We start from the raw sequence: 13,454 nt of genomic DNA on the forward strand, positions 1-13,454 counted from the left end.
CTCCTCTCTGGCTGCAGGAGGCCCATCGCTCTTACCACTCCGGCTTGGGAGGTGATGGCCAAGTGGCCAATGCCAATACTGCACACAAGAGGTCAGATATCCAGTGCAGAAAAAGGATGAATTATCTCATCCATGCTGCCAGGGTAAGACAACCATCTCATCACTCTAAACTCACACACTCACAAGACCATCACACATTCACTGGCATCTCAATCACTGCCAGCTCAAGGGACATCATCACTCACTCTCACATACCCTCACATGTCCATCTGGCCTCATCTCCTCTGGAGACTGCCTCCTCAGCCCTCACCATCTTGAGGCCACTTGCACAGATCAACATGTCCACACACACCCTGGGATGCCCCTCTTCCCTAGTACAGCCCTCGTCCTGCAATCTCTTCCTTTGCCTGAGGCCATTTCTCCGCCTTCCTCCAGCCCTGCAGCCGTTGAATAGCCACCTCCACCTTATGGCTGGTCTGGTAGGTAGAGACTTGCCTGTGAGCCCCCCTAAAAGTGATTTGGTGCTGCCTATGAAGCCTGGCGCTGATGACCACGAGTGCTGCCCAAAGCAAGGTAAGCAAACAAACACTGAAGTCCCGATCCAGCATGGGGGGGATGATTCCAGCAAGCAGGGCTTATAATGAGATGCAGATGTATTAAAATGATGTTCCCAATGTGCAGCAGTAGGAAATGCGGCCCGCCATTGACGGGCGGAGCAAATGATTGCAAACTGGTTTCACGAAAGTGTGAAGCCAATTTTTGGCCTTCCCACCATATTGTCCGCTCACATGATGCCCAATGCCAATGGAGCCTGAAAATTCCATCCCACGTGATTCAGAAGCTGAGGTAACAGCATTACCAACTGAGCTGTGGCTGACACTGAGAGCAGAGCGGGCATTGGTTTAATAAGATATATTCCCACTCAGTAATGTTTATTATTTGCAATAATGAACTGAACATTTTTTGGGTGGAATCTTGTGGAGGCAGCGGGGGTCTCGGCCACTGCTGGAGAGCTAATGAGAACCTTGTGTGACCTGTTTCTGAGCAGGCACTTAACAGACCAGTGGGGAACCTTCCCCCAAGACAGGGAAAGAAGCAGACTTTTTAAAACACAGACCAAAGTGATTTGAACACACAGCCAAGATTGCTACTTAATTTGCATTACTGTACATTGCACATTCCAACGCTCATTGAGATGGAGACGGCATGTCTGCAAAAAACCTATCAAAGACAATTACCTCAGAGGAACGTGAATGAACTATTTTTCCTATTCCATTAGCATAATATTCAGATACTTACCTGAGTGGATACAAACCATCAACCCTAATCACGTGAAAAATGGGACCCTGGCTAAGAGGGAGAATTTCCAGGCCTGACTTAACCAAGTTACAGTTGGAATACATGATCATATTTGAAGTACTGGTCAGTTGGAGAGGGTGGTCACATGACAAACCAACACTTTGTATATACTAAGCATGTTTTCTCAACAGAACTGGGGCAAGCAGCTCAGATTCCTGAGAGAGTTCCTTCCTCGCTCTCTCTCCATCTCTCTCTCTCTCTCTCCAACCAACCTGCAAGCTTTTGGGCCCTGCTTGCTATTGTTTGACTCTCTCTCCAAGTGCAGCAGACAGAGATTTTAAAGAAAGAACTCTGCTCCACAGCTGTGTCTCCAGAAGAATAGATAGATCACCTATCGCAGTTTTAAGCCACCTCAATACTGAAGTAGAAGACCACCAAGTGAAAGCAGTAAGACTACCAGATTCAGCCTGAAGCCAGCCAAGTCACCAACCTACAGACTATGATTTCATTTTCACTTTTATGGACTTTAATGTGACCAACCTATCCTTCCCCGTCCTGTAATCTGCATGTGTGTGTGTGTGTTTGTGTGTGTGTGTGCAGAAGTCGGTATGTATTTTATAATTTTACTTAGATCAGTTTAAGTATAATGAAGCTAACCTCTTTCTTTGTCAAACTCAAATAAAACTGTCCAATGGCTCTTTTATGATTGTAAACAGTTAAGTGCTCATTGAAGTATATCCTTTCCAAACAAAACAAACCTGTTGCAGTCAAACAAGGAGAGGGGCCATTTGACCCTCCTCACCTGGTCACAGCAGAATTGTCAATCTGGATTACAGATTGATTCTGTGGAGTCGAATTTGAACCCACAGCCTTCTGATTTACAGGCACACGTACTACCCACTGAGTCATGGCTGCTACTTGTCCAAAATAACTGTTGACCAATTGAATAAAAGGCTAATTCATCCTCCTGACTAAACTATGTTATGTGCAGAAGTATTGAACATGTTGTCCTAGGCTGCAATCATCTGCCCATATTATTATTGGTTCAATAGGTTTGTGGGATGGGAGTGGGACAGGGACATTGCTTGTTTTTCTTTTGATTCATAATTCATTTCTAAAGAATCTGTTTGCCTGCTAATTTTAGAATTAGATTCCCAATGGAAGAATGACTTCTTCTTGTATTTTGTGTCGTGGTTTCACAGAACCAGCTAGTGAGATATTTGTTCATTTGCTGGAGCTTGTTGAAACTTTGAAGGAGTTTGGGACCTCCACGATCGGCTCAGTTAGTTGTACTCTTGCCTCTGGGTTAGAAGGTTGTGGGTTCAAATCCCAATTGAACGATTTGAGCCTGGAATCCAGGCTATCACTCACAGTGTAGTACTGTGGGAGGTTTCAGCCACAGGGTTCTGCCTGATGTGCTGACAAATATTTATCCCTTAACCAACATTGCTACAAACAGAATACCTGGTTATTATCACATTGCTGTCTGTGGGATTTTGCTGTGTGCAAATTTGGCTGTATTTTTCTTTTAATTCATTCACAGAGTGTGGACAACAGTGGCAAGGTGGACATTTATTGCCCTTGAGAAGGTGATGGTGAGCTGCCTGCACCAATACAACTGAATAATTTACTAAGCCTTTTTAGAGGGCAGTTAAGAGTCAGCCACAATGCTGTGGGTCTGGAGTCACATAAGGACAGCAGATCAAGGTCATCAGGCAGAGTCAACATGGTTTTGTGAAAGGGAAATCATGTTTAACCAATTTATAAGAGTTCTTTGAAGAAGTAACGTGCTGTGGATAAAGGGGAACCAGTGGATGTACAATACTTGAATTTTCAGAAGATATTTGATAAAGTGCCATCTCAAAGGTTATTGCAGAAAAATAAAATCTCATGGTATAGGGGGTAACATATTGGCATGGATAGAAGGTTGGTTTGATAACAGGAAGCAGAGAGTAGGCATAAATGGGTCTTTTTCAGGTTGGCAAGATGTAATAAGTGGTGAGCCACAGGGATTAGTGCTGGACGTCAACTGTTTGCAATTTATATAAATGACTTGGATGAAGGGATTGACAAACTTGCTGATAACACAAAGATAGGTTGGAAAGTTAGCTGTGAAGAGGACATGGGCCAGGATTTTTAGGTTGGCGAGCGGGGGGTGGGGCCCGCTCACTGACGCATAAAATGATGCAGGATGATGTCGGGCGGAACTCCCAAAGTCACACTGTGTTATTTCAATTTTCAGGTCGGCGGGGGCGCAGCCGAATCAGCTGTGCACTCGCGGACCTGTGAACAGCCTATTGAGGCCATTGAAAAAGTAATTGACTTAATTAATGGACCTGCCCGTCCAACCTTAAGGTTGGTGGGCAGGCTCGGAGCCCTGGTGGACTTCAGAAAAAACATGAAACCTTATCCACAGGCGGGATGAGGGTTTTTAAAACTTTACTAAAGATTACAGTTAAAGTGATGGACATGTCCTAACTCATGTGACAGTATCACATGAGGGGACATGTCAGGGAAATTTTGTTTCTGTTCCTTGATCATTTTTAAATTTGGCGCCGATCTCCCTGAGAGACTTAGCATGAAAGAGCGTTCTCAGCTGAGGGATTCCCCCCCCACCGGATGTCACACTGGGCGGGCCTTAATTGGCCCACCCACATAAAACCGGGGTGCCGATCAGAGGTGTGCCTACACATGGCCGCTCCTGCATTTCCCCCAACGGGGGGAGAATTCTTCCCATAAGGAGGCTACAAAAAGATATAGATAGGTTAAGTGAGTGGGCAAAGATCTGGCAGATGGAGAAGAATGTGGGAAAATGTGAAATTGTCCATTTTGGCAGGAAGAATATAGGAGAACCAAATTATCAAAATGGTGAGAGATTGCAAAGCTCTGAGGTGCAGAGGGATCTGGATGTCCTCGTGCATGAATCACAAAAAGCTGGTATGCAAGTAATTAGGAAAGCTAATAGAATGTTACCATTTATTGCGAGGGGAATTGAATACAAAAGTAGTGAGGTTATGCTTCAGTTGTACAGGGCACTGGTGAGACTACATCTGGGGTATTGTGTAAAGTATTGGTCACCTTATTTAAGGAAGAATGTAAATGCATCAGTAACAGTTCAGAGAATGTTTACCAGACTAATGCCTGGTGGGTGGTCTTGTGAGGAAAGGCTGGACAGACTAGGCCTGTATCCGCCGGAGTTTAGAAGAGTAAGAGAAACATATAAGACCCTGAGGGGTCTTGACAGGGTGGATATGGAGACGTTGTTTCCTCTTGTGGAAGGATCTAGAGCTAGGGGTCACTAAAAATAAGGGGTTGCCCCATTGAAAATAGAGATGAGGAAAAAGTTTTGCACTCTAAGGGTCATAGGTGTTTGGAACTCTCTTCCTGAAAAGATGGTGGAAGCAGAGCCTTTGAATGTTTTTAAGGCAGTGGTGCATAGATTCTTGGTAAGCAAGGGGGTGATAGGTTATCGGGGGTTGGTGGGATGCACATTTCCGGTTCCTATCAGTTCAGCCATGAATGGCAGAGCAGCTGAGTGGCTTACTCCTGCTCCTGGTTCGTATGTTCGTATTTCCTTCCCTAAAGGTCATTAATGAACCAGATGTGTTCTTACAAGAGTCCAGTAGTTTCATGGTCACCATTATTCTAGATTTAAGGAATTGAATTTATATTCCCCAATTGCTGTGGTGGGATTTTAACTCACATCTCCAGATTATTAGTCCAGATGTTTAACTCTGTATCTTTCATGAGATGTGGGCATTGCAAGGCCACCATGCATTGCCCATCCCTAATTGCCCTTGAACCAAATAGCTTGCTAGGCCATTGCAGAGGGCAGTAAAGAGTCAACCACATTGCTGTGGGTCTGGAGTCACACATAGACTAGACAGCAGATTTTGTTCTCTAAAGGGTGTTAGTGAACCAGATGGGCATTTACAACAATTGATGATAGTTTGATGGTCACCATTACTGATACTAGCTTTTCAATTCCAGATTTTTCCTTTTATTAATTGAATTTGAATTCAATTCTAGCTGCCTGGGATTTGAACTTATATCCCCAGAGGATTAGCCTGGCCTCTGGGGACATAGGTTCTGGATTATTAGCCTAGCAGCATTACCACTACACCACCATCCTACATGACAACAATGACAACACTTTAAAAGTACTTGATTGGCTGTAAAGTGCCTTGGGACATACTGAGATTGAAATGGGCTGAATATAAATGTAAGTTCTTTCTTTAATACCACCATCGGTTGAACTTTTAAAAATTCATGCGACCATCGACTGCACTCATTGTGCACTTCCTATTGAAATTCCCGAGCGGAAGACTACAAAATACCAAGTATCTAATGGAGTGCTAAGCTATATGGATCAGGATTTCTTCACTGTTCTGCACTAGATTTCAGCTAGGGACTGTAATTGGCTTCAGTGCTCCTGGGCTAAAAGGAGAGGAGGAATTTGATCAGGTTCCCAAATCCCCATTGTTACCCAACAACATCTGCTGGAAAGTGATGAGTTGTGGACATGAGGTTAATATAAGGACCATGGTTAACTGTGATGTACCTAATAGTTGAATAGCTGGTCAAAACCCATGCCTGGGCCCACACACACCAAGAATGGATGAGGCACTGAATGTCAGCTGGTTGATAAGAAATTTGGGACTTTTAGGGAAGGAGAGAATTGAAGTTTTTTTCTTTGAAATAACTTATTGACTCTTCTCAACTTGTCTCTACTGTCCACAAAGTGTGTTCATGTTTTCTTAACTTGAAGAAATTTGGTGTTTCTTAAAAAAAAATAACTGTTTTGTCTTTCATGTATTGTAAAACTTTGAACGTTGAGCATAAAGCCCTTGCTGCTTCACTTCAACATGTCGAGTCGATTCCATGAACTTGCTAGTCTTTACTTAATCTTCCTCTCTCCTTTCTATCCAGACATCCTCTCCTCCATCACATCCTCGGGCTATTTGAATGACCATGACGCCGTGGCTAAAGCGATTCAAGAAGCCCGGCAAATGAAGGAGCAGCTTCGGAGGGAACAGCAGGCGCTGGATGGGAAGGTCGCAGTCATCAACAGTCTGGGGCTAAACAACTGCAGGATGGAAAAGGTCAGTTTGCATGCCTGTGCTCCCTAGTTGTGTGATTCATTTTTATCGGGACTCTTGCTCGTTTTGTTGCAGCTTGACTATCTTTAGAGAGACAACATGCCTTGCCTTTTATTGAAAGAGCCAGGCACAGTCCCAGTACTCACAACCCCTCCCCGTTCCGTCTCATTTAATGAAATTTAGCATCTGATTTAGACGAAGGGGTACTATTTTTAGCACAGAGGCATCAGAAACGACGGAGATCAGAAAGGGCCAGCATTAACTTTGTTTACTTATTTGCGGGAAGGCATAGCCTAATTTAGTTTGGAATTTCTAATTAAATTAGTTCACGCTTTGCACCAAGTAACAGCATTATCATTTACAGCACAGATAGGGAATTTTGTAAAGCATACAGCAGCCTATATTACATATTGTTGCTTTTATTTTTGCAACATTGGGACTTTTCTTTTAAGTAGTGTGTATTTTAAGCAGAGACAAACAAATATAATTCTCAATTAGTGTCACGCCATTCTAGAGCAGTCCTCTGTACTGATATCCCATATGAATGCAAGAAATGGCACATCAGTGACCTGTTCAAATAATTATTGACCTGTCACAGATTGGGATTTCAATAGTTTCCAGGCATTTTTTTTAAGTGAAAGAATGGGAGGAAGCACAGAAAACACAGGATACAGTACACTACTGTGAGAGTTTTTTAAAAAATGCATTCGTGGGATGTGGGTATCGCTGGCTAGGCCAGCATTTATTGCCCACCCTAATTGCCCTTGAGAAGGTGGTGGTGAGCTGCCTTCTGGAACCGCTGCGATCCAGTTTGGAGGTGTGAGATTGAGGACTTGGCTTCAGAGAGTGGCGAAGTTTCTCGGGAACAATTTACATAAAAGTAAAGACAGACAAATCATCAATACTGCAAAAGCACCTAAGTACTGCATGTTGATTTTTAATGCATTCCCAGGATGTAGACATCACTGAAGAAGCCAGTATTTATTGCCCATCTCTAATTGTCCTTGACCAGGTGGTGGTGAACTGCCTTCTTGAACTACTGTAAATACACCCACAATGCTGTTGGGTCAGGAATGCCAGGATTTTGCTCTGGCAACAATAAAGGAAAAGTGGTCTATGTGCAAGCTGGGGTGGTGTGTGGCTTGGAGGGAGACTCAGAGTGATGGTGAGGGTGTTCCTGCAATGCTGATGTTTGTGGCATTTGTTACAGCTGTGTACCTTGCAAACCGCTGCAGAGGGAGGGTAAGAGTTGGTGTGGAACTAGAGGCACACATGGGCCAGACCACGTTAGGAAAAAGGGCAGGATTTTACGTGGGTGTCGGAACCCCAATTTTGGGACTAAATGGTGGTCCAGAGCCTGCAATTCCTGGCTCAGCAATCATCCCAGAGGTTGTCTCCATTTGGCCACCTCCAGATCTGTTGTATAATTAAGGATGGCTGGCAGGAAGCAGATTCTGCTGCCACAATCAGAGGGCTGGCAGCTCTATAATCTTGGCAGCTCCACAAGGAGAGGCAGGGCTGCTGAGGCAGCTAGGAGATCAAAAATGTGCCTCGTTGAATCTCCCACTATCAAGATCCTGGGGTTACCATTGACCGGAACGTGAACTGGACTAGCCATATAGACAATTTGGCTTCAAGAGCAGGTCAGAGGCTAGGGTCCTGAAGTGACTAACTCCCCAAAGCCTCTCAACCATCTACAAGGCACAAGTCAGGAGTGTGAGGGAATACTCCCCACTTACCTGGATGAGTGCAGCTCGAACAACACTCAAGAAGCTTGACACCATCTAGGACAAAGCAGCCCACTTGATTGGCACCCCATCCACAAACGTTCACTCCCTCCACCACCTACATAAAGTGGCTGCAGTGATGCACTGCAGGAACAGACACATGGGAGCACCACCACTTGCAAGTTCCCCTCCAAGTCACTCACCTTCCTGATTTGGAACTATATCGCCGTTCCTTCACTGTCACTGGGTCAAAATCCTGGAACTCCCTTCCTAACAGCACCATGGATGTACCTACACCACATGGACTGCAGTGGTTCAAGAAGGCAGCTCACCACCAGCTTCTCAAGGGCAATTAGGGATGGGCAATAAATGTTGGCCTAGCCAGCGACGCCAACATCCTGTGAACGAATAAAAAAAAACTTCAGGACTGCATCAGGGAACTATTCTGAGACAGCTTCCCACGATTTTCCCAGCCCCTTCCACACCCCTCCCCTTCCCCACAACCCTGCGGCTGGAAAAATCCTGCACAAAGGATTTTCCTTCACTAAAAGATATCAGTGAACCAATGAGTCTTGCATTTTGTTAGTAAAATTACTTTCCTGATGCAGTTCTGCAAATTTGCAGCAAACTGAAGTTCTGTTGGACATGAGTAAGAACAAACTGTCTGACAGAGACAGCTGCTACAAGATTATTGGGGCTCATTTTCATCTTTGCCCAATTCCATTCCATTGAAATTGGAGGAATTAAAATTAAGTGAGTTTGATACCAGTTGGGTGATGTGCTTCATTAGATTTACTTCCACCTCAGCCACTGCAAGCAGTGAAGAGTCGAGTTCTCCTAATGTACCTCAAGTCTTGTAATGTCCTTTTTTTTGTTCATTCATGGGATGTGGGCTTCGTTGGCTGGGCCAGCATTTATTGCCCATCCCTAGTTGCCCTTGAGAAGGTGGTGGTGAGCTGCCTTCTTGAACCGCTGCAGTCTGTGGGGTGTAGGTACACCCGCATCACTGTTAAGGAAGGAGATCCAGGATTTTGACCCAGTGACAGTGAAGGAACGGTGATATATTTCCAAATCAGGATGGTGAGTGGCTTGGAGGGGAACTTCCAGGTGGTGGTGTTCTCATTTGTCTGCTGCCCTTATCCTTCTAGATGGTAGTGGTCATGGGTTTGGAAGGTGCTGTCGAAGGAGGCTTGGTGAATTCCTGTAGTGCATCTTGTAAATGGTACATACTGCTGCTACTATGCATCGGTGGTGGAGGGAGTGAATGTTTGTGGATGTAGTGCCAATCAAGTAGGCTGCTTTGTCCTGAATGGTGTCAAGCTTCTTGACTGATGTGGGAGCTGTGCTCATCCAGGCAAGTGGGGAATATTCCATCGCAATCCTGACTCATGCCTTGTAGATGGTGGACAGACTTTGGGGAGTCAGGAGATGAGTTACTCGTTGCAAGATTCCTAGCCTCTGACCTGATCTTGTAGCCACAGTATTTATATGGCTAGTCCAGTTCAGTTTCTGGTCAATGATAACGTCCAGGACGTTGATAGTGGGGGATTCGGTGATGGTAATGTCATTGAACATCAAGGGGCGATGGTTGGATTCTCTCTTGTTGGAGATGGTCATTGCCTGACTCTTGTGTGGTGTGAATGTTACTTGCTACTTGTTAACCCAAGCCAGGATATCGTCCAGGTCTTGCTGCATTTGGACAGGGACTGCTTCAGTATCTGAGGAGTCGTGAATGGTGCTGAACATTGCACAACCATCAGCAAACATCCCCACTTCTGACCTTTTGAAGGAAGGAAGGTCATTGATGAAGCAGCTGAAGATGTTTGGGCCGAGGACACTACCCTGAGGAACTCCCGCAGTGATGTCCTGGAGCTAAGATGACTGACCTCCAACAACCACAACCATCTTCCTTTGTGCTAGGTATGACTCCATACCTATAGGCAATACGAATGAGATGGTCACTACTAAATCCACTAAAGAATTCAAGAGACTGGTGAGAATTTGGATCTTGTTACTGCTTGTGTGGAATGTGGACCAGAGGGCCAAATGGTCAGTTTCTGTGTAATTTCACATAACTGCACAAAATCTAAATGTTAACAGCAAGTAATCTACTCAAAGGGATCTCTCCCTGTTATGGCAAAAGCAAAATATTGCAGATGCTGTAAATCTAAAATAAAAACAGAAAATGCTGTACATACTCATGCAGGTCTGGCAGCATCTGTCGAGAGAGAAACAGAGTTAACGTTTCAGGTCGATGACCTTTCATCAGACCAATTCTGATGCTGCCAGACCTGCTGAGTATTTCCAACTTATTCTGTTTTTATTCCAGCTTATTCTGGGATAGTTGACAATGAGAAGGAAATGGGGTGCTTGCTACTCTCTGATGGTCAGTACATGGGATCTCCCATAACAGCATAACTGAGTTTGAGATCTCACGGGGAAGCATGTGATTCTGTGGGTACCAGCTCATGCCTCACTGTGCTCTGGCATCTCTTGTCACATTTCTCAAATTTAAAGGAGAATTCTCTTTCTTTCTTTGATTTAAGAGGCCAGCAATCCTCACAAGCCTTGGGCAAATGACTGATCATGATCTTTTAATAAATTCAGCCCTTTTAATATATTTTACTTCTTTTTGCTGTGCTGACTCTTGCTGGGACACAATTGCAGCAGCCCACATTAGTGCCCTGCCCAAGTAACCATATTTTACCTTTATCTTCACTGTGTTGTGAGGCATGTATTTTCCAAAAGTAATCAGTGGATAGTCATCATCAGCAGGAAATCAGGTTGATTTTTTCCCTATTCATGGTCTTACTGAGTCCAACTGTCTTCCCCCTAATGTTGCCATAATCAAAACTATTTTTCCATTTATTTTTGGGATGTGGGCATTGCTGACACAACCAGCATTTATTGTCCATCTGTAGTTGCCCTTGAAAAGATGGTGGGAAGCAATCTCCCCTTTGAGTGACTGATTCACTTAAGTGCAGTTTATAGGGAATGTTAATGGGAAGCCTCCTTCTTGAACCACTGCAGTCTGAGTTGCCAATGGTTTGGGGGTCTATGAGTTCTCGTCAGCCCCAGTTCAGCTCATGCTTCAGTTTTCCTTTGCTGTTTGGGAGTGTGCCAGGCAGTGCCCCCTGCCCTCCCGTCTGAAGTCAGAAACCAGGAACTCACCATGCAGCGTGCTAAAGAGCCAATCCCACATGATGATCCTCTGTGACACATTCATTTAGACCACCAACATGTTGCAATATGCTACCAATATGGGCCATGTTGGCTGGGACAGAGTTAACCAGTGCAAAGGTTTTGGGTAGGATTAACTCTGTTAACAGTTATTAGAATGGTTAGCAGAGGTCCTGAGAGCTTTGAGGGAGGATTGAAGCTCAGACAGAAGGATGCTGCAGCGTATTCTATTTTTAGAAGATTTAAAAAAGAAACCTTGGTCTCTGTGGACCTACAAGAAGGAAGTCTTCTCTTTAATCACAACATTAACCCTCCATTAGCGAGCAGTGCGCATAATTGTTACAGTCAGCTCTTGTAATCAGAAAAAGGGTTTTAAACTCTTGTCGCACCAGCTGTGGTAGAAAAGGGGGAATAAGAGATAGTGAGAGATGCTAATAAAAAGTGACTAAAATGTTCCTTCGAAGCTGTAGTAAATTGCAGTTATTTGTTAAGTATATTCAAGTCAGCTGTAGATACAGCAGTTGGCAAGTTCAGAGAGCATCTGTACTTGGTTTCTGTAAAGAAGAGGCAATGGGTGCATTCCCCTGTGCTACCAGCTGGGAGTCGTCAAATGACAACCAACAAAATACTTTTGGACAGGAAGCCTTCATTTGGAGTTTTATGTACTCGCGAACCAGACTCTGCGGTTTTGATTTGGAGCCCATTAAAATGTCTTTGATGGTATGGAAATTCATCTTCATGAAGTCTCCAGCTCGCATACGCTGTTAGTTGTAGTTACAGATCAGTCATTCAAAACTAATAGCAGTAATTGTCCTGACTGCTTGTATTGCAATACACTGCATTAAAATAATCCAACCCCTTAGTCTTGGCACTGTGAGTTAATCTTCTTTAATACAGATCAGCTGTTACTCTCCCACATGACTTCAGGCAGAGCCAGGCGACTATTCACAGTGTTTTGATTAAGTTACAAAAGTACAACCATCTGCCTTCACATCTTTCTCATTCAATCACTTCTCTGCTGCTCAGAGCTTGGTTTCTGTTGCGCTTATTTTCAAGAATTGTCCTGAAAGTTTTGACGCTGGGAGTCAAACTTAATTAAGTGTGGCTGTTTAATGCAAGTCCACATTGTCACTTCCCTTACACAGTGCCTGCCACACAGAAGAATGATTAGTGGAATGTGAGTTTGACTTCTTTTTCCAAAGTCTTGATCTCTCAACCCTGTTCTTTGTGTGTGTGGAAGAACAGCAAGCTATTGGAGTCAGGGTGTTGTGGGCAGTAGGCACCTGTCTCATGACCAGGTGGCAATGGATAGAAGTTTCTGACTCATTATCAGGTCATGATCACACTGCTATTTGTGGAACCTAGCTGTGTGCAAATTGGCTGGCACATTTCCCAATAAAACAATAGTGACTACATTTCACTGGTTTAAAACACTTTGGGATGTCCTGAGGTTATGAAAGACATTCTATAAATGCAAATTAATTCATTATCTTTCCTCATCACTGCTGAGAGCAAGTTCATAGTAAACTCATGGTCTGCACACTAGGTGGAAAATAGTGCTGCAGTGGCACAATTCAGCTTTGGGTAGAACAAGTGCACATATAAATATCTCAAGTCATTTTATCCCATTTATGCCTTTGTTTCCTCCAGACTTGAATGTTCCAACACGCTCCTGGCTGGTCTCCCACATTTTGCCCTCTGAAAACTTGAGGTCATCCAAAACTCTGCTGCTCGTGTCTTAACTTGCAGCAAGTCCCCTTCCCCTATCACCCCTGTGCTTGCTGATCTACATTGGTTCCTGGTCAAACAACGTCTTGATTTTAAAATTCTGAACCTTGTTTTCAAATCCCTCCATGACCTTGCCCCTCCCCATCTCTGTAATCTTCTCCTGCCCCACAACCCATTGAGATATCTGTGCTTCTTGATTCTGACCTCTTACGCACTCACCATTTTAATCAGTCCCTCATTGGTGGCCGTGCCTTCAGTTGCTTCAGCCCAAGCTCTCAAATTCCGCCCCTACACTGCACTGCTCCGCTTCTCTACCCCACTTTCTGCCTTTACAACACTCCTTTAAAACCTTCCTCTTTGACCACCCTTTTGGTCATCTGATTCTCCTTGTGTGGCTCAGTGCTGTACTTTGTTTTATAAC

General features: G+C 44.2%; 1 protein-coding gene across 4 annotated transcripts in view; it reads left to right on the forward strand.

Annotated features, from left to right (window-relative positions):
* sox5 (SRY-box transcription factor 5) overlaps positions 1–13,454 on the forward strand; it is a 406,357-nt gene that overhangs the window by 256,003 nt on the left and 136,900 nt on the right. For all 4 annotated transcript variants that reach the window (XM_041203211.1, XM_041203209.1, XM_041203210.1 and 1 more), the window contains one exon: positions 6,229–6,401. In XM_041203211.1, coding sequence (XP_041059145.1) covers positions 6,229–6,401 — 173 coding nt within the window. The remainder of the gene's footprint in view (positions 1–6,228; positions 6,402–13,454) is intronic.

This window comes from Carcharodon carcharias, chromosome 13, assembly GCF_017639515.1.
Source record: "Carcharodon carcharias isolate sCarCar2 chromosome 13, sCarCar2.pri, whole genome shotgun sequence".
Classification (NCBI taxonomy): Eukaryota; Metazoa; Chordata; class Chondrichthyes; order Lamniformes; family Lamnidae; genus Carcharodon; species Carcharodon carcharias.